Raw genomic sequence first — 21,761 nt, 5'->3', positions numbered from 1 at the left:
ACACAATTAAAAAGGATTAAGAAAATGGCCAGGTCCCTGGCTATTTGCTCAGAAGTAAGTGTATGCAAGCTGCCTCTGCCCACCATCGGGACCTCAGAAGGTTAGAGGAAACTCATTTCACATCAAGGGGTGAGACTTCTATAGAAAGCCAGTGGGATTTTGTTGTTTGTTTCTTTGACAGTTACAATGTTTTAAATCACTGCTGTTTAACATAATGAGCTTTATTGCAGCCTTTTCATGCGTGTGCATGACATGTGAGTGTCATGTGTGTATATGACATACTTTGATCATATCCACAGGTCTGCTCTCCTCCCAGCCCTCCTCCTCCTGGCAGCCTGTTCCTACGTCTCTATCTTTCTTTCTGATTCTTACTCACTTCATAATAGACTGACTCCCGATTTCATCCGTTTTCCTGGAAATGAGGTCACTTCATTCTTTAGAGCTGTATAGTACTCTACTGTGGAGCTACATCACACTTTCTCTGTCCCCTCATCTGCTGAAGGACAAGTAGGTTATTTCTGTACCTCACCTATGATGAATATCCTGTCTTTGAGCACCTACCCTAGTATTTTTCCCAACAATTAGTTCTCAAAGTATGTCTCCAACCCCACAGCTACTGGAATTTCTCAGCAACCCCATTTGGAACTCCAATGGGAAACTGGAGTACAGCCCAACTATCTGTCTTAAACCTTCAGGGGATTCTCACAGAAATTCAAATCTGAGGATGGTTCACAGACACATCACTGATGGCCATGCTTCTTGACTTTGGTGCACATTGAGCTTTAAAAAGGTCCTTGTAGGGGCTGGAGAGATAGCTCAGCGGATAAGAGCACTGTTCTTCTAAACGTCCTGAGTTCAAGTCCCACCAACCACATGGTGGCTCACAACCATCTGGAATGGGATCTGATGCCCTCTTCTGGTGTGTCTGAAGACAGCTACAGTGTACTCACATATAATAATAAATTAATTAAAAAAAAAAAAAAAGACCCTTGTGGCTAGGTCTCAAATCCGAACCAGCTAAGTCAGATGAACCAATAGGACTCGAGCACCAGTTTTGAAAGTCTTTGAGGAGAGCCAACATGGGGAGGTCAGGTGCTTGTCACCCTGGCTGCTCTAAGTGTGGTCACAGACTGGCAGCATCCCCCCAGGGGAGCTGGGTAATGCCATGTAAAAGCTGGTCATGATTCCTTAAGCTCTGCCCAGTCTGCACTCATATCTCTGATGATTTCCAACCACATCCAAATGTGAGGACCTGTCTCAAACCATGTCTATTTTGGACCAATTTTGTATGCAGTATTTGACCCTTCCCCCCAACCCCCTCTCTCTCCTTCCCTTCCTTCTTCTCCCAGTGCTGAGGAGGCTCGGGGCCCTCCCACACTAGGAAAGTGACCTTTCTTTCCAACTGATTCTGGGCTCTGTGATGGATGAATGGATGCTCAGCATGCAGGGCTCTGCATCCCTCGGGCCCTACCTCTTGCTGTGATGAGTGATCCAAACAGCTCTTTTTCCTTCCACAGGACACAACAGACTATGTTGCCTACGTCGCTAAGGACCCTGTCAATCGCAGAGGTGAGCAATGCCTGACCCATTTCATCACTCACTCGTGGGAAGCCAGGCTTAATACCGCAAACCAGATGTTCCTAATTACCTCAGCTCCTTTAGCAAATGAGCACGTGTCATGTGACACGATTCAGGCTAATTGAGGCCTGCAAGAGTAGCTTGTCACCTGGCTGAGAGAGAACCGACTGGATGCCAATCGTGACACGTGTACCTGTGTCAGGATGGCTGCGGTTTGATTTACCTGGCTCACACGGTGCCTCTCTCACCCTGTGCTGATGGCAGCCTCGGTTACGCCGGGGAAACACAACACCTATCCGTGCTCCTGACCATTTTGCCACCCTCCTCCCAAACCTGTATCTTGGATATATGTTCAAGACAGCCTATCAGGGCATATTAACGTAGGAGGGGAACTCTCCCTTGGTTGCAGGGGCTTCAGCAAACGAAACCCCTTGCGACGCTTAATACTAATTGTCAGATTGACAACACCTAGAACCACCTCGTAGATGAACCTCTGCTCTGTTTGTGAGGTGAGGGAGATTCTAGATTGGATCAATTGAAGTGGGAAGGCCCAGCCTAACGAGGAGTGGCATCCTTCATGGGCTGGAGTCCTGAAGTAAATAAAGAGGAGGAAGCCAACTGAGTGCCAGCTGTCACTGATCTCTGCCTCCTGGCTGTCTATGCAATGTCACAGCTGCCTCAGGCTCAGGACACCATGGCTTCCCTGCTGCGATGGACTGTCCCCCAAACTGTGAGCCCACATAAGTCCTGCCTGCCCTGAGTTGTTCTCATCAGGTGTTTTATCACAATGATGGGCAGTAACTGTGTGACCTGTGACCAGAGGCTCTTGCAGAGCAAGGGAGTAGACAGTTAATATGGCGACTACGTCCTTGCAAACTGCTTCTGACTTGGCTATAAATGTTTGCACTGCCAGCGAGCTCTGGGTGCAAGAACACAGGACCGACATCCTAGCGTTGATGTTTTGGAGTTGAAGAGACAAGATGTTACAGGAGTCTGGAGGGTCTGGCTTTGTTCTTCCTGTTCTTCCCCATGCAAGCTGAAGCTTCATCAAGAGTTTTCTTTAGGGTAACAGGAAGGGAAGAGAGTTCCTGTAGATAACACAGCACAGGTTCCTAGTCTAGAACTGTACCTGGTCTCCCTGAACAGAGCTGGGACAACTAGACAGTTGTGTGATTGTGTGTGTGTATATATATATATACAGATGCACATGGGTGTGAGTGTGTGTGTGTGTGTGTGTATACAGATGCACATGGGTGTGTGTGTATGTGTGTGTGCAGGTACAGGTGTGTATGTGTCTGAGTGTGTGTGTGCATGCGTGTGTGCATGCAGATGCACATGTGTGAGAGTGTATGTGTGGAGACCAGAGGACCACTTTGGATTTCATTCCTTAGACAGTTTCTACTTTATTTTTTGAGGTAGAGTCTCACTGGTCCGGAATTCTCCAAGTAGGCTAGGCTAGTTGGTCAGTGGGACCAGGGGTTAGCCTTCTTCTCCCCCCCCCCCACCCCCCAGGGGCTGAGATGGCAAGCTTGTCACATGACACATGTTTTTTTGTTGTTATTGGTTTTGTTGTTGTTGTTGTTGTTGCTTTAAAGTCTTGGTCTGAGGAATCAAACTCAGGCCCTTGTGTTTCTAAGGCAAACACATTACCAAATAAACAGCCACTTCGACTTTTCTTTAAAAAGAGTAAGATGGCTCTGGGGAAAGAAGAGAAGGGGCTGTGGTGGCCTTGGGATGCTTTGTTAGCATTAATACTTGCCTATCTTCTCTGGTGACTGCACATAGCCAGTGTTGATCCCAGGCCAGCAGGGTTATACCTGCCACAGTCTGAACTGCTGCTTGGATCACTTGAGCAAAAGTCGTTGCTGCAGGCTCGAAGGCTGCAGGTCAGCGTCTAAGGTAGCAAACATAGATGAAGGTGTTTGAATCAACAAGGATGTGCTGCCTCACAACTATGGAGAATGGATAGCCAGTTCATGGTGTTAGCAGGGCCATGTAGGCTCCCTCTAGGTTCTGGAGGAGAAATCCCTCCTGCCTGCTTCTGGCAGTCACTGGCCATCTCCACGGTCCCTTGGCTTGCAGGTGTGCCACTGAAATCCATCCTTACATCCTCTCTTTTTCTGTGACTACTGAAGGATGTCTACAGAAATGAGACTCCATGGTGGCTCAGGGCTCCTTCTATCCCACGGTTACCTTGTTTTAACTAGTTACTTGTGTGAAATTGCACAGTTTCCAAGTAAGGACAGCCTCTGGGCTCCTGGGGTTAGGATTCTCGGCATACCTTTTTTCTTTCAGAGGATATAGTTGAACCCACAGCATAGGCCCGCCTCTTTAACCATTTTAGCACACCCCCCCCCAATCAGGGTGGGCATGGAGGAGCAGAGGTATCAGGCACTGTCCCCACAAAACTCTGTCTGGGTTAGAAGCAGCTGGAGTTTGTTCTTTGTTTTTGATTTGCTTCAAATTTACTACAAGCTATCTAGGAAATTCTATTTTTTTCAGACTTTTTTTTTAGTAGGTCCATGGTCCTCAAAGTGAGCTACACTTGAGAGTGACTTAGGGTCCTTATAAGAAAAATCTCAGCGCTCAGGTCTGAGAGAGTGGAATCCTGACAACAATGTGTTTAGACAGTGCTTGGGGGTCTGGGGAAACAACTCAGTTGACTAAGTGCTTGCTGCGCAGGTGTGAGAAGCTGAGATCATTTCCGGGAACCAGCCTGAAAAGTGTGGGCACTCACTTGTAATGCTAGCATTGAAAGGTGGAGACAGGGGGACCCGTTTGGTGGCCGGCCAGCCTAGTTGGTAAGTTTCAGGCCAATGAGAGACCCTCTCTTATCAAACCACGTGCGTGTCCACTGAGGAATGAACAGCACCTGAGGTTGTCCTGTGGTCTCCACATACACATGCACACATGAAGATGAACCCCCCCCCAACACACACACACACAAGCACACACATAGGTACTTTGTGTGACTCTGACATATAGCAAGACTGAGTGCTCAGGTGGAGTCTATGCCCCCAAGGTGTCTGGTCTCCAAGTACTTCACTTTGGATGGTATCAAGACCCAGCTTCTTTAGTGTTGTGCAATCCAGCCATCTTTGGCCCATCTTCACCTTTCAGAACCAAGGGGTCAGGCTTTCCTCCATCTGTGCTCGGGGTCCCTTCACCAAGCCTCCCTCTGAGATGGACAGGCAGTGCTACTGGGCAAATCTAGACAGTCTTGCCTTGTAGAATAGTGTCGCAAGCTTTTCTAAAGACACTTTAGATTTGTCTCTCCGTTATTAAGAGTCTATGGTTTCTGTAGTTAATCCAGTGGAAAGGGGACCTGATTCCCTGGTCCTTAAATCATGTGGGAGCCACCACCAACCATCTCAAGGAGGTCAGGATGCACACGAGTGATGTTTCAGGAGGCCGATGAGGAACAGGAGGTCTACACAATGACTGATGTTTGTAGAGATGCAATTCCCCATATGTCAGCTTGGTTGGATTCTAATGCATCATTTTCTCTCATTTTAAAATCTTATTTCTCCCCCAGTGTGTGTGTGTGTGNGTGNGTGAGTGTGTGTGTGTATGTGTGTGTGTGTGTGTGTGTGGACGTAGTCTTTGGGTATCTTTCTCTGTCACCTGTTCCTCGTTTATTTTTGAGACAGGATCTCCCCCTGAACCACAAGTTCATTTATTGGACTAAATTAGATAGCCAGCACTAAGGGTTCGTCCCCTGTCTCTGCTCTGTTGTGTTTTTCTTCCCACACCATTGTTCCCAGAAATAACAACTCTGAGACTCAAAATATATTTACAAACACCTTGGCCATAAGCTTTGGTTGGTTCCCCAATTACATCATAACTTAATATCCCGTTTATTCTAATCTAAGTTCTGCCATGAGGCTGGTTACCTCCACTCAGCTCCCATACTTCTACCTTCCTCCATGGTCCCACGTGACTCTCCCCACATCTCTCTATCCCAGAATCCTTTCTGCCTCTTGGATGTCTTACCCTCTATTCTACTACCCTTTCCTATAGGCCATAGATTTCTTTTTTTTAAAAAAAAATGACATGTGATGTAGCCATACAATACACAAGAGATTTTTTTTCTACATGTCTTGCCTCACCAGCGCTGTATTTTCAGATCTGCATGGCTGCACACAGCTTTAAATGTGGGTTCTGAACTCAGGTCCTCCTGGCAAGCACTTAACCAGCTATTCCTGCTTGATTTTGATGGATACCAACTTGTATTCATTTATGAGGTGCAGAGTGAGGTTTCAGTGTATACAGTGTACAGTGATCCAATCAGAATAGTTCATCTTCAAACTTCAAGCTCCTGCTACCTTGACTCCCCACCATGATAGACTGTAACCTGGAACTGTGGGCCCCACAAAGCCTTTCTCCTCTCACTTCCGTTGGGGTGTTTTTGTCAAAATGGAGCCGTCTCCTCTGTGTCCCTACATTGTGCTGCTCAGTGTTTCCAGTCAGACTTCCTCGTGATTGTCACACTGTCACTGAGTCAAGGACAACTTTCTCTAAATCCATTGAACAGATCAAGAGTCACCTCTTTTAAATATGGTTTAAATCTATGGTTCCTGGGCCTTAGGGAAACTGTCCAAGATCCAGTGTGCATGGAGGTTTCCTTTTAAACACTGCTTCTCTAGGGGGGTCAGAACCACTGGGAGTGTCAGAATCACGAAGGGGCAGAAGAAGTGACTCCATGGTTAAAACTACTTGTTGCTCTTGCAAAGGACCCAGGTTGGGCTCCTAACCCCCACAGAATGTCTCACAGATGCCTGTCACTCCAGTTCCGAGGGAATCTTTCTCCCTCTTTCCAGCCTCTTCAGGAAGTTCATGTACGGGAAGCACAGACAGACATAATGGTGAAGCTCCCATGCACATAAAGTAAAAATAAGTTAAGTTTTAAATAATAAAAATAAAAGCTTTACTTTCACAGAAAAGCCCTCTAAGAAATTCACGTGCCCATCATCATCCCTATGGGGTGTCCCAGAGATGAGACTTCAGTTGGTAGAGACATACCAGGATCCATACCAGGAGGGAGGCGGGTGGCTCTTTTTTTCAGTCCCTGAGATGAGACTCTTTGTCATCGTCTCTAACGAGCGCATGTCCTCTTTTCTCCAAGCTTGCCACATTCTGGAATGCTGTGACGGGCTAGCCCAAGATGTCATTGGCTCCATCGGACAAGCCTTTGAACTCCGGTTCAAACAGTATTTGCAGTGCCCTTCCAAGGTTCCTGCCCTCCAGGACCGGTGAGTAGCGGGGCCTGTCTTTCTCTGGGACATGTCTAGGGTCTGTAAACTTTCCTTTAAAGCCAGCTTCCAGCACCACACTCTGGGCAGACCCAGATCTTCACTGCGTTTCCCAGGCTCACAGACACCTGGCTGGTGCTCAGTAGAAACACAGGAAGCCGACAGATGGAAGCTCACATATGGCTCGGGATGGGCAGGAAACGTTTTCTTGAAGCTATAGAGACAGTAACAAGGTTACCAAAAACGTCACTGTAATATTTTTCGTCTCCAGGGTCTTCTCCAGTCCTTTGGTCCCTCCACAGGTCCCCTTCCTGGGTCTGTGCCCCATCTTTTGGTTGTCACAGTTAGCCAAATGGGGCCCCACCTGCTGACAGCATCCTTTTGCTTTATTGACCTCCGTGGCCTACTAGCTTTGGAGATGGTCATCAGTTATGTGTCTCTGTGCAAGATCCTTCAACTGTCCGAGTCACCTTGGCTTCATCTGGAAAACAGGGATAAGAATCGCCTAGTAGTTGTTTTACTATTAAATGAGATAGCAATAATCAATAAATACACAGAGAGTCTTCTGTTGGGATGTAAGAATATTCCATGATGTAGAAAGTTGCAAAGTACCATGGGTCATATGGGCCATTCAGTGGTCTGCTTGAACTTGAACTTGAGTCTGTTCTGCCCTTGATGAGCTTCCATAATGAAAAGGTATTAAAACCTTGGAGATGGTTCAGACGGTTAAATGCTTGACCTGTGGGCACAGGACCTGAGTTTTAGCTCCAGAACCTATGTCAAACAAACAAACAAACAACCCCCCCCCAAAAAAAAACAGGTAAAAATGTGTGTACTTGTAATCCCAGCACTGGGGAGGGAGAAACAGGTGGGTCCCTGAGGTTCTCTGGTTATCCAGCCTCGTCTTCTTGGTGAGTTCGAGGCTAGTGAGAGACCCTTTCTCAAACACAAGGTAGATAGCCCTCGAGGTTGATATGTACACCTATGTACACACACCCACATAGAAATGAATAGGAAGACCTTTCTAACAGTATGTTTACTGTAAACAAGCATCGTTTCTCTTAGGTCTGCTTCTTACTCTCTCCAAACTCACAAAGCCACCTTCTGAGGCATCATTGTGGAGCCAATGTCTGATCTACTCCCACTGTGAAGGTATCTCTCAGCCCCTTTGGCTTCTTTGCCTTTCTGGAAAGACCCCTTAGTTCTGTATCCTCATCCATTTGTCAGGATGCCTGTAAGGACCCACTTTGCCCAAGCTGATGTGTTCAGCAGGATGAAGCTGGAGGAGGAAGGAAGGAAGTGGCCACAGCCCTGACATCTCTGAGCCCAGAATAAGCCTTTATTTTGAATGTGATTGGACTCGTTTGTTTACAGAATCCATCCAGGGCCCATGCATCACAGGTTCCATTCTCAGAATGTATAAAGATATGAGAAGACTGGGTTGCAAAAGGGAATGGATCATTTGTGTTTTGAAATCGCACTGCTCTGGTTAGCCATAAATGTCGACAGACACAGCCTAGGGTCACCTGGCAGAAGGAGTCTCATTTGAGGGATTACCAGATCAGATTGGCTATGGATCTGCCTGTGGGGGGGGGCGGGGTGCATTGCTTATTGATGCAGTGGGCCAGCCCACTGTGGGCAGCACCATTCCCTGGGCAGGTGGTCCTGGGCTATACAAGAAATCTAGCTAAATATGAGTCAGTAAGAATCATTCCACCATGGTTTCTGTTCAGGTTCCTCTTTGATTTCCCTCCGTGATAGACAGTAAACTTGTTTTTCTTTTAAAGATTTATTTATCTATTATATGTAAATACACTATAGCTGTCTTCAGACACTCCTGAAGAGGGCATCAGTTCTCATTATGGATGGTTGTGAGCTACCATGTGGTTGCTGGGATTTGAACTCAGGACCTTCAGAAGAGCAGTCAGTGCTCTTAACCACTGAGCCATCTCTCCAGCCCAACAGTGAACTTGTTAACTGAAATACACCCATTGTGAGCATTTGAACTGTTTCCTTCTTTTGGCTCGTATGAACAGAACTACTGTGAAGTTGTATTCAAGCTTTGGGATAGCCATCTTTCAATATTCCTGTGTGTATGCATTAGAGTATAATTATTAAGCTAATGGCCGTGCTGTTTCCCATTTGGGAAACTGTCTTGTTGCTTGCTCCCCCCACACCGTATTGAGAAACAATATTAGTCAGGGTTCTCTAGAGAAATAGAACTTACATAATGAGTGATTTATACCAACAGAAGGTCCAAGAATCCAGTAGTTGTTTAGTCCTTGAGGCTGGATGTCTCAGCTGGTCTTTAGTCTATGCCAGAACCCCAAAGAAGTAGACTCTAATGCCAGTGAAAGAATGGGCTTGCTAATGAGAGTGAAAGCAAGCAGGCAAAGAGCAAGCCAGCCTTCTTCTTCTATGTCCTTTCTATAGACCGCCAGCAGAAGGTATGGCCAAGGTGAAACATGGATCTTCCCATTTCAGAGATTAAGATTGGAAGTGAGTCTTCCCACTTTAAAAGATTTAATTAAGAAAAAGGAAATCCCTCACAGGTGTAACCAGTCATTTGGGTTTTAGTTAAGTCCAGATGTAGTCAAGTTAATAACCAACATTAGCCATCCCAGATACTCTGGGAAAAAAAAATCACCCTAAGGCAAGAGGGGTCTATTTTGGAAGCCCTTTCATCATGACAACGAAGCCAAGGGAATGTGAGGTGCTAGTCACATTGCGTCTGTAGTGGGGAAGCAGGGAGCAATGGGTGCTCAGTTGACTTCTCCCTAGTTGCGCTGTCCAGGGATCCAAGCCCACGGAACGGGGCCACCCATTATTAGGGTGGGTTTTCCATCTCAATTAGCCAGAGCAAGATAATCCATCACAGGCATGGCCCCAAGGCTAACCTAATCTAGAGAACTCCTCATGGTTGTGCCCTAGAGTGGTTCTTTGGTGATCCTAGATCTAATCATGCTGGCACATGCTGGTCCTACGGGTCTCCCAGGCTCCATTCAAACTGGTTCAGCTGAACTGAACTATTTAAAAATCTTGTCCTTCTACCTCCCAAGCCTTCTATGTGCTTAAGTGAATTGTTAAAGTTTCCTTCTCATGTTTGCTGCGATAGTAGAGTTTTCAATTCTAGAATTTACTTTTTAAAAATTTCTTTATACATACTAGCAAGCCACATTTCCCGAGACACATTTTCATATTTAGTGTCTTGCATATAATTTCTTTTGGTTGGCTGAACGTTTTTAGAGCCTTTGTTTATTTTTCCTTAAGTCTGAGATTTCTTTGTCACAGTTTCCATTGACTTATTTTTCCTGTCTAGATGCTATCCTTCCTTATTTCTTTATACAGCTTACAATTTTTTTGCTGACATTAAAAATGTTAATAATGGAAAGTGGCAAGAGTGAAACTCATATTTCTTTTCTTTCTAGGATGTCTATTGTTAATGTTTGCAGTTGTTTTAGTGACTTTACTGAAATAATTCTATAAGCTCTACAACCTACACATGTCATGTCCGCTGATGGCACTCACTGCTACATCCCTCACTAATGACTGAAGAGGTTTCCTTAAATGCTGGACAACTCAGCCTTATAGTCTTTACTAAAGGGCTACATGTATGTGCATGTACATATGAACATGTGTATGTGCATGTATGTACACATATATACATGCAGATATGGAATTGTTCATATATATTTGTATTTACATGAGTGTGCATGTTTGTACGTATGTTGGTGTGTGTTGTATGTATACATTTGTATGTATATGCATATGTGTGTATATGTACACATGTACATGTGTGTTTGTGTATTATATGTATTTGTAAGTAAATAGGATGTATCAGTTGATCTTTTTTCAGTTTTCGCTTTCTACTTGTGAGATGTTTAATGTTAGGCTAGAAGTGAGAATTCAGATCCACGTTACACACTGTGGGTATGAACAAATGCTGAATCCTGCAAATGAATGTAGCATCTAGATAAACGTGCTGGAGTTTATTAATGTCTCTGCTTTTCGCTTTAGGATTTGTGATAGTCATTAGTTGTGGTTATTTGTTTGAGATTCTCCCCCTCTAATTCCATTCACTCCACATTCTTTGTCACTTTCTTCCACTAATAAAAATTGTTTGACCCAAATGTTATTCCCAGCCTCAAGCGGGGCCCCATGATAAACACTTGCCTCTGAATGTTTCTGACAGATGCCCCCAGGCAGGCTCTGCATCAGGTTAAATAAAGACAGCTTTGGCAAACACACGCGGATGATAAGTGCTTAAGGAGATGGGAATGCTAATTACTCTAATTTGGTCACTGTGTGCTGTAGAAATGTATCAAGTTAGCACACAGCACCCCATAATAAACGTGCAAAATTACTATGTGATAATTAAAAGTAAATTTTTAAAAAAGACAGCTTGGGGAATTGGGTTCTCAAAGGATCACTCAGACAGGGAAAATGATGATAAATTTTTGGGACTGGCTGTTGAAAGAGGCTCAGAACTGCCCTGTCCCATCTGTGGCTACACTGGTTGGCATTGATGGATGACTGTTAGCTTACAAGGCTACCACAGGGATGCAAGTAGGGCTATTTAAGATGCTACAACAATACTGATCTTAAAGCTTATATCATTGTTTTAAAATGCTTATTTTTAAATTGTGTGTGTATGTGTGTGTGTGTGTGTGTGTGTGAGTGTGATATGTGTTTCTTGATTTCTTTTCTGTTGCTGTGATGAAATACCCTAAAAAAAAAAAAAAAAAAAACAACATAAGGAAGAAAGGTGTATTCTGGTTCACAGCTCAAGGGACAGCTCACCAAGGCAGGGGGTTGAGGCAGCAGGTCACATAGTTCTTCAGTAAGAAGAACAAACTACAGATGCCAGTGCTTAGGTTGCATTCTCCATCTTATGCAGTCTAAGATCACTCTGCCCAGGGAATGGTTCTACCCACAGTGGGCAGGTATTCAGACCTTAAGCCATAATTGAGATTAATGCCCCATGCAAATTCCCAAGTGACCAACCGGCTCTGCGGCGATCAAGTTGACAGTTAACACTAATCATCCCTCTGTCTCTGTCTCTCAGTCTCTCTCTGTCTCCCTGTCTCTGTCTCTCAGTGTCTCTGTCTCTCTCTCTGTATGCACTCATGAACACAGGAGAAGAGTTCAGGTGTCATCTTCTCTCACTCTCTAGCCCCTGATGCAGAGCCTCTCTCTGTCTTTCAGCTAGGCAGGTGGCAGGAAAGCTCCAGCGGCCTCCTGTCTCTCACCCACTACCTCAGTTGTCGGTGCTCCTGGTAGTGATGCTTGGCTTTTTACACACTTGCTCAGGATCCAAACTCATGTCCTCATGCTCCCATAGTAGCACATTAAAAGCAAAACAAAACCCTGGGCCACTGCAAGCTTCTGTTAATTCCAGAGTTCTGAAAATGTTGAGTTAGACCAATCAAAATCTCTGGGCAGTTTTATCACTAATTATATGGGAGGTGATTCCAGAGGACCATATTTTGCCATTTTTTTTTAGGTGAATCTTCATTTTTGCATGATTTCATTTAATTTATGTTTCATGACTTACTGAAATGCATACATGCCCATTTAGGTTCTGGTGCTCTTTAGGTATAAATTATTTATTTTTCAATTAAAAGGGGTTATTTCTGATATGGGTGGGATTTTCTGATGACTAGATCTCAGAATAAGACAGATTTATTTATAAGACAAACACCTCATTTACACACATCCCCAAGAGATAAATGGTGGGGAGCAGGGGGACAGTGACTAACTTCTTTCTTGGTAACAGTTATAGTATTCATCCATTTCTCAGTATTAAAGCAAGAGCTTGGGATTCAATTCTGTTGGTAAGTGCTCGCCTAAAATGCTCTGGGTTCCAGCCCCAGCACCTTATAAACTGGGCGTGGTTTCCTATGCTTGTAATTCAGGCTCTTGGAAATTGGAAACTAAAGGATCCAAAGTTCAAGGTCATCCATGGCTATATAGGACACCCAAGAAAAGCCTGGGACACACAAAACTCTGTTTCAATATACAGACATGGATATGGATACAGATATATAGAAATATAGAATGTTTCCATATGTCTAGGCCAGACTGGCTTTATGAAAAAAAAGAGGTTTATGTAGCTCCTTCCTTTAGAGGCCAAGTACGTGATGCTGGCCTAAGCTCAGCCGCACTGTGGGTCCCTTGGATGCATTTCATCATGGCACAAGTGTTATGGAAGATAATGCAGTGAGGGGCCCTGGGCCCATTCCAAGGTGTGCCCCTGTACTTATGCCATGCAACAGATCTGGTGTAAAGGGGGCTCACTGGGGGAGGGGAGAGCAGTGAGGACCTGGGAGAGGGGAGAGGCAGACTAGTGGACAGGGAGACAGGAGCAGAGCCATGAGGGCAGAGAAGGGGAGAAGGCACAGAAAAGGACAGAAAGGTGGGGAGGGGAGGGACAGAGAGAAGGAGGGAGAGAGAAGGAGAAAGAGAGGGAGAAGAAGGGAGAAGGAGAGGGGGGAGGTGGGGAAGGGAAGGGAAGGGAGAAGGAGAAGGAGAGGGAAAGGAGGGGGAGGGGGAGGGAGAGGGAGAGCGCACACTGGGGTGGCAGGCAGGCCTTTTATGGGCAGCCCACCTCTGGCAGAGGTGATAGGTGATGATGTAAGTGGTTGCTCCGTTCCTGGGAGGGCCCTAGTGGAATCACCTGTAAGCTAACATTCCTCCTCTTTGGTTTAGTTAAAAATGAGGAACTAGATGCTAAGAAAATAAGGACGCTGGCCAAGTCCTGGGAGAGCTGGTTGTTTCACTCTTGTCCAGGATCTGTGGGAATACCTGTGGCTGGGAAAGTGCAGGCCCCGTTGAAGCCTCTGTGAGGACAGACGGGAGCACCTGTGGGTAGCTGCTCTGGAGCCTTCCTGAATGAAGAGCTCAAGGAAACACCTGGATTTGGCAAGATATTGGAGCTTATATATGATATATGAATATATATTATGATATATATTATATATCTGATGTATATCAGAAGATAAATGTTAGGGAGGAATATTTTCCTTAGGTGCACATTTGGGACTTTTAGGCCCATGGTAGTGGGGGGGACGGAGGAGGAGGAGTCCCATCCCCTGGAATAGGCAACGGCTGGGAAACGTAGGCTGTTGATTGACAGGGCACTTACCTGGAGTTCATTTGACCTGTGAGATGTGTAAGTGAATTCTCTGAACCTTATGAGAATCTTTTTAAGCTTACAAAAAGAGATATATCTTAGACGTTAGCATTATTATTGTAATCTGTAGTGAAACCCACTTTGTAAAAAGGCAGTAGACTCACACCTCTGTGTCACAGCAGAGGCTTGGGAAACAGCTCATGTTTTTGTTAAAAGCATGAACATTCTTTAAGGTGAGGTCCAGGGAAGACAGGAACTTTCTGTGGAGCAGAAAGGGCAGAGGCTCATCTGATCTTGGTTTGCAGTATGACTAGAGACCATGAAAGAGGGGCGTCTTCCCCCTCTCCAGGAGACTAGGTGTGTATAGATTTAGCACCATGAGAAACATTTTTAAGTCTCTGCTTAAAAGACAACCAAAGGAAACTTAAAATCTTGAACTTACAACTATGATAGTGGATTGTACAGTGGAAGGTGTTACCAGAGTTAGATTAATAGTTTATCATAATTCCATTGATCAGCATTAGAACTCTGAACTTTCGATGTTCTAATACAGCTGTACCATAGAGAGGGGGAGAAATCTAAAGGATTTTTCTTTTCTTTTTCTTTTTTCTAAAAAAAGATAGATTTATTTATTTATCTATTTAATGTATGTGAGTACACTGTTGCTGTCTTCAGACACACCAGAAGAGGGCATCAGATCTCATTACAGATGGTTGTGAGCCACCATGCGGTTGCTGGGATTTGAACTCAGGACCTCTGGAAGAACAGCCTGTGCTCTTAACCTCTGAGCCATCTCTCCAGTCCCACTGAAACATGTTTCATTCCTTTTATGTACCTTAAATCACTTTTTATCACCATTTAAGTTTTCACTTGCATACCTTAAGACACCTCCTTAGACCCTACGATCCTTTCTCAGATCCTCATAACGTGAGCGTCTGTATCCTCAGACCTTACATAACCCTGACACCTTTTTCCTATTCTATCATTTATCATGGATGAGACACAGATGGCTGACCATTGGGAGCCGTCATGTAAAATGAATTCCTTTAAATAAAGAGTAAGAAGTTACATCTGAAAACCTGTTTATCTTTAAACATGAAGCCTGTGAGCGAGCGAGGCAAACCTGTTTGCCCTTTGGATTAACATGGTGGTAGATCACCTTGGGGTAAGGAGCTAGTTGCCTGCTCTTCTCTAGCTGTCAAATCGTTAGCTGAGCCATCATTGTGCTCAGAGACATGAGAAGGATAAATTATAATGTCAATGGCCTATATATTAATTAAAATGACAGGGACTAGCTCATAGTCCACTACCAAGACAGTTGTCCCAGGCTCCTGTGGTCTCTACAGCACTATGGACAGAGGGAGTCTTTGGCCATCAGGCCCAGAAGATGAGAGGCTTTTTCTGTGGAGGAGGAACATGGGAAAGATTGACCTTGCCTTGTCTTAGGCCAACTGGGACAATTAACTCTCTGGGTGTCCTCTCTTTGTCCACAGTTCAGGCCCTAGCTATTGGCGAGGTGATGGGGCAGTCATGCCCAGTGGTTATCATACCACCATCCAGGTGTAGTCCTTTGTTGTCATGACTATGTCTTCTTGGAGACCTTGTTTGGGGTCACTGTTAGGATTTGAGAGTCTCTGTCTGTCATAGTAAGCTTAAACATATTAAATGTCAAACCCAGCAGGTCTGTGACAGACGTAAGAGCTAGAACTTACCAAGCATATCTGAATTAAACAATCTGTGTCTGTTTTTAGTTATCTCCGGATGGATTGGTGTAGATGTCTCATTTGTGACTGAGAGACTCTGCAACTTAAAAGTCCTACCACCTTTTAACACTACCACCTTGGGGTCCAAGCCTCCAACACATGAACCATGTGTGCTGGAGGCCACACTTAAGCCACATTCAGTGATTAGTCTCTGTAGGTGGCACTGATGTTAGAGTCACTGGATCTGCTCCCGTGATCAATTTTGGGTGAAGGTCCCTGAAAATCTTTTGACAGAATGCAGAGTCTGGATGAGCCGTGGACTGAAGAAGAGGGAGATGGTTCTGATCACCCATACTACAACAGCGTTCCCACCAAGATGCCTCCCCCAGGGGGGTTTCTGGATGCTCGATTGAAAGCTAGACCCCACGCTCCTGAGGCAGCCCAGGTAAGTTTGGGGTTCTCTGCCGGGGAGGAGGCTGGTCTTTTGCATTCACCTTTTTCAGTGTTATTTCTGGCTGAGAGCCCACACGGCTTTGGGCACTATCGCTCGAAGGAGATTCTCTTCCACCAATTTCACAGGGTGATGTCACAGCGTCTTCTCTGAGACATGAGTAAAGACACCTTAAATCTTAGCACCAATCCCAGTATGCTGAGCTCTTAATGAGGGAATAGCAGGATTTGGGGCCTTTAAAAGACCCACAACACTGTGGCTTCCCCAAAAAGAGTCGATCCGTCCCCTGAAAGTATAATAATTTTATTCAAATTTTTTTCTATCTTGTTTTATCCCTCACTCTGATCTAGTTTCTGTGATAAATGTGATAAATACCGTCACACTAACCAACTGAGGGGACAGGGTGCTTATGGTAGTGTGCTGTACCAGGTTACAGTCCATCACTGTGGGGAAGTTACAGGGCAGGAGTGTGAAGTGACAAGTCACATCACAACCACAGTCTAGAGCAGAGGTGTGTGTGTGTGTGTGTGTGTGTGTGTGTGTGTGTGTGTGTGTGAACGCTCCTCTGTGCTCGGCTCCCATGATCCTTTGTGCTCAGCTCCCCACCCCCTTTTATTCAGTTCAGTTCTATCTGCTCAGGGATCAGTGCAGATACAGTGGGCTGGGTTTTTCCACATCAACTTACTTAAAAGGCAAGATCCCCCACTCATATTTTCACAGACCAACTGAATGTAAACAACACAACCTCCCATTAAGACTCTCTTCCCAGATTCATCTCTTCTAGGTTGGGTCAAGCTGTCAATTAAAACAAACCATCAGACCCTCCAACTCGAACAACTTTTAACTCAAAATTACTTTCTAAAACAATTACATCTCCAGCCTTCATAGAAGCTTCAAAGATTTTTTTTCTTGCTTTTGTGGTGCTGGGGATGGAACCTGGAGTCTTATGCCTGGTGAGCTGAGCTAGGCCTCCAACTCCGGATATTTTCAAGTTTATTTCTGCCAATGAAAGTGTCAGAATACCCAAGACACAATTTGCAAAACACATGAAACTCAAGAAGAAGGAAGACCAAAGTGTGGATACTTTGATCCTTTTAGAAGGGGGAACAAAATTCCCATGGAAGGGGTTACAGAGACAAAGTTTGGGGTAGAGACTGAAGGAATGACTATCTAGGTACTACACCACCTGGGGATCCATCCCATAAACAACCACCAAACCCAGACACTATTGCAGATACCAACAAAAGCTTGCTGACAGGACCCTGATATAGCTGTCTCCTGAGAGGCTCTGCCAGTGCNTGACTAATACAGAAGTGGATGCTCACAGTCATCCATTGGATGGAGCACAGGATCCCCAATGAAGGAGCTAGAGAAAGTACCAAAGGAGTTGAGGGGGTTTGCAGCCCCATAGGAGAAAAATCAATATGAACGTAAACAAAGCTCATTGGTATTATACACCCAATCAGAGAACTGATATGGTGGAAATGCTTTCTAGCTATCTATGTAGCAGAGGATGGCCTAGTCAGTCATCAGTGGGAGGAGAGGCCCTTGGTCTTGTGAGGGTTCTATGCCCCTGTATAGGGAAATGCCAGGGCCAGGAAGCAGGAGTGGGTGGGTTGGGGAGCAGGGGGAGGGGGAGAAGGTAGGAGATTTTTGGAGGGGAAACTAGGAAAGGGGATAACATTTGAAATGTAAATAAAATATCTAATAAATATTGAAAAAAAATAAAAATTAAAAAAAAAACAAAAACAAAAACAGAAGGTGTCAGAGCAGCATTGACATCAAGGTTCTGTCCCTGGAGCTTCTGGGTTCTCGGGGAGTGTGCTTCTCTGAGAGAGGATGGCTGTTGGCGCAAGATCTCTCTCTATGGTTGCCCTTGGGAGGGTCACAAGAACAAGGAGAGAGTGTTGTAGCATGTATGAGGTAGTTAATTTATTTCACAACCATGCAAGGGTATCTGTTGAATGTAACGTCACTATGAGGCCGGGACGGTAAGGTGGGTATCAGAGAGGATGTATCGGCCCATAAAAACCCTACCCACGACACTGTTGCTCACAAAGATGGAGTCTGAGAAGACGATTCTTTCTTCCTGAATATTGGCATGTGTCTCTAGTTTGCAGGAAAAGAGCAAACTTATTACCAGGGAAGACACTTAGGAGATGCATTTGGTGAAGACTGGCAGCGAGCACCCACCAGGCAAGGTAAGAGGCAAAGCGAAGGGGGTGGCACCAAACCTGCTCTGAGAAGGTGGGTGCGCTGGCCAGGGGGCTCCTCCTACCTCCTGTGAGGGAGGAGCGAGAGAGAGTTCATGGAGACATCAGGAAAGGGAACATTCTACAAGAATGCCCATAACTCAGTATGTCTTCGATTTTCTTTTAGTTTTTAATTTTGTTTTAGTGTTTTATGATATGAGGTTTTGCTGTGTGGCTCCGACTGGCCTTGAACTTACAGTGATCCTCCTGCTGTAGCCTTCGGAGAGCTGGGATGACGGGCATGAGTCACCTCACCTGGCTTCGAGATCTTCTTTGAAACTAGTAGATATGTTCTTCCACAGAACAAACACGAATTTATTCATCTATTGGCCCGTAGCCATCCTCCCTAAAGGAGTAGGAGGGAGGAGCCTGCTGCCCATGTGATGCAGAGATGGCCACACACAGGAAGAATGATCCAAGCAGGTGTCTGCTCTCGGGAGGCACTTTCAACATTATCTCTGAATGACAAAACAGCCGAGACCCCCAGGCCTAGCCTTAGCATCTCTTTGGCCAGCTGGGAGGTCACATTGAAACAGTGTCTCAGCGCTCGGCTCCCAGAGTCCTGAAGCACAGTATGACAAGGCCTTTAACCATCAGTGCCCACCCTGATGCTGGCTGGAGGATTCTTTATTTCTTGAAATCAATCAATCAATCAATCACTCAATCTATCTCCTCTCCCTCCCATCTTTCTTCCTTTCTCCTTCCCTCCCTGCCTCCCTCCTCTCTCTCTCTCTCTCTCTCTCTCTCTCTCTCTCTCTCTCTCTCTCTTTCTTTCTTTCTTTCTTCCTTTCTTGACATGAAGGATTGGGGAATGTCTTAACAGGGCCGCGGTGCTGACAGGTTTAAGAGAGAATTTACCACAGGTAAAAGTCTTAGCAGCAGGCTTGAGGTGCTCTGTGTCAACCTCTGGCTCTTCCAGGCACAGATAACAGGGCTCTCTCTTGTTGCAGGCTCCTTGGACATCTATAGCACACCAGAAGGGAAAACTCACATTCCTGTAGGAGAAACACCAACCTATGTCAACACCCAGCCAGTCCCACCACAGGTTTGGCCAGCAGCGACCAGCAGCACGGAGAGCAGCCCCCGGAAGGACCTCTTTGACATGAGTAGGCGTCCGGCGCTTTTTCTGTACTACCTTTTTTTCCCAGTATCCCTATCACGACTGAATTTTCTGCTGGGGGGTGTGATGATTAGGGGTGTTTTTTTTGCTGACTGGATTTAAGTAAGATGTTGGGGTTGCTACGCCCTCCCTGTAGCTGAGAGACTTTCTTTTGGGAAAAATGACTTTCTTCTTGAAGACCAACACTGTATACAAATATATGTGCTCATTTGAATATTAATTGGCCATGATGGCTGTATGATTTCAGAAGGTACAGAGATGCTGTGTCCAGAGTAAGAGACCCCTGTTGTGGGTTATCCTGACGTTGTTTGAATTTTGATGTTAATTTTGTTTTCTAAAGAGAGGTTGCAGTCGATCATGTGATCACTCAGGTGGTCTCACGCGAACCTTCTCTCCATTGTGACTGGTCAATGAAGGCCAGAGCCTGGGATTGGGCAGTGGAGGGGAAAGGTGGGATGGGCGGTCTTTGAGAGGGAGGCAGGGAGGGAGAGGGGGAGGAGAAGGAAAGAGAGGGAGGATGGAAGAGGAGGAGGAGGAAGCCATGATGCTGCAGAACCTCATGGTTAGGAGAAACCGCAAGGAAGAAAGGGTCTTATAGCTGGGGAATTAGTCAGTATAGCACTAGATCTGCCCAATTTAGGCACATAGCTTATAAGGATAAAAACTGGATTGTGTGTTTTTTATACAGGCTGATTGAGGTTGGAAATGTCTGAAACAGATCCGGGTCTATCAGCAATGACGTGGATGAGAAATTGTTTAGCTCTTGTTTACCGTGTCTTCCTCTGTAGCCTCTTCCTCCCTCCCTCCCTCTCTGCTTCCCCTTCCCACCCTGACCTGTCCATTTGCTCTTGGTTTTCCCTCCCATTCTTCCTCCCAACCTCCTCCAAAAATGTATCGAGTGCTTACCCGGTACCAAACACTTTTCTAATTCCTGAAGTTGCACAGGCGCATTGGAACAGACGGCCCCACTCTGGTGGGGTTTAAATAACCAACTGCATGCTGTCAGGAGCGGAGGCTTGCTCAGTGGTGTGCTGAGGAACAGGATGAAGGGAACTCACCAGACTTGGCAGGATAGGTTGATGCGATCACATGGTCTTGTTCCTTGGCATACAGTTAGAGAAAAATCATGCAATTCATGAACCGAAATGGAATGAGTAGAAATTGTTAAGAAATTTGGAAAGAAATATGGAAGCTCATGAGGATAAACATATATACATACATACACATACACATACATATATGCATACGGGAAGAGAGAGAGGAGTTTATGTATGTGGGTGGATGGATTTGTGTGTATGTGTGTGCCTGTGTGTGTGTGTGTGTGTGCGCGTGCATGCGTGCACTCGAGCTCGCTAGTGCCACTCCTCAAGCGCCGTCCCCCTTGTTTTTGAGAAAAGATCTCTCAATTGGCTTGGAACTTGCTAACTAGATTAGCCTGACTGGCCAGTGGGCCCCATGGCTCTGCCTATCTACACGCTATCAACCCTGGGATTGCAAGCACACACCTGCTCGCCTGTTTTGTTTTTGTTTGGTTTTTAAAAAGATTTATCGTTTTAAAAAATTTTGTATGTGTCTTGAGTGGGTTTGCCTGTACAAATATATGCTTACTGCATGCATGGCTGGTGGCTGTGGAGATCAGAAGAGGTGTCAAGTCCTAACAGAAATGATGTTGCTGGAGATTGTGAGGTATAGTGTGGGGGTTGGTAACCCAATCCAGGTCCTCTGCAAGAGTGGCCTTGCTCATAACCACTGAGTCATCTCTTCAGTCTCACATGGGTGACTTTTAAAACAGGGGTTCTGGGGATCAAACTCAGGTCCTCACGCTTGCCAGGCAAGTGCTTTCCCAGCTGGACTGACTTCCCAAACCCTCCATCTTAAACTCTATTGTTTTAGTTCCTTGAGGAGTCAGTGAGCTGAAGAGAGATGGGAAGACCAGGGCCCTGGCTGCAGAGTGCTGGGCGCTCACCTCCTGATGTATCTGACTTGGTTGGTGCACAGGAGCTTGGGTTATTACTATCAACCTCCCTGCTCTGCAGAAAGGAGAGCCATAGCGGTTAAGTGACCTGTCCTGGGTCAATGGCAGCCCTGCCCACCAGCTCAGCATCACTGTTCACGGTGGCTTCTGAGGGTGAGGATAGACTCAGGTGCTTACTTGATGAGGTAGCATTGACTTCTCCTGGGCTATGTCTGGGCTTCCAAGACGTGCTGACCTCCCAGACACTGCTGAGGGTCAGGGCCTGGAGGTAAATAATATGGACCATGGAATCCATTCC

The 21,761-nt window shown here is 45.6% G+C and overlaps 1 protein-coding gene across 1 annotated transcript in view; it reads left to right on the top strand.

The window, feature by feature from the left end:
* Shc3 (SHC adaptor protein 3) overlaps positions 1 to 21,761 on the top strand; it is a 137,129-nt gene that overhangs the window by 100,324 nt on the left and 15,044 nt on the right. Inside the window, exons 6-10 of the mRNA XM_021215436.2 lie at positions 1,518 to 1,569; positions 6,704 to 6,830; positions 15,960 to 16,110; positions 18,230 to 18,317; positions 19,319 to 19,474. Coding sequence (XP_021071095.1) covers positions 1,518 to 1,569; positions 6,704 to 6,830; positions 15,960 to 16,110; positions 18,230 to 18,317; positions 19,319 to 19,474 — 574 coding nt within the window. The remainder of the gene's footprint in view (positions 1 to 1,517; positions 1,570 to 6,703; positions 6,831 to 15,959; positions 16,111 to 18,229; positions 18,318 to 19,318; positions 19,475 to 21,761) is intronic.

This window comes from Mus pahari, chromosome 16 (genome assembly GCF_900095145.1).
Source record: "Mus pahari chromosome 16, PAHARI_EIJ_v1.1, whole genome shotgun sequence".
Taxonomy (NCBI): Eukaryota; Metazoa; Chordata; class Mammalia; order Rodentia; family Muridae; genus Mus; species Mus pahari.
This window is presented reverse-complemented; position numbering and strand designations above follow the sequence as displayed.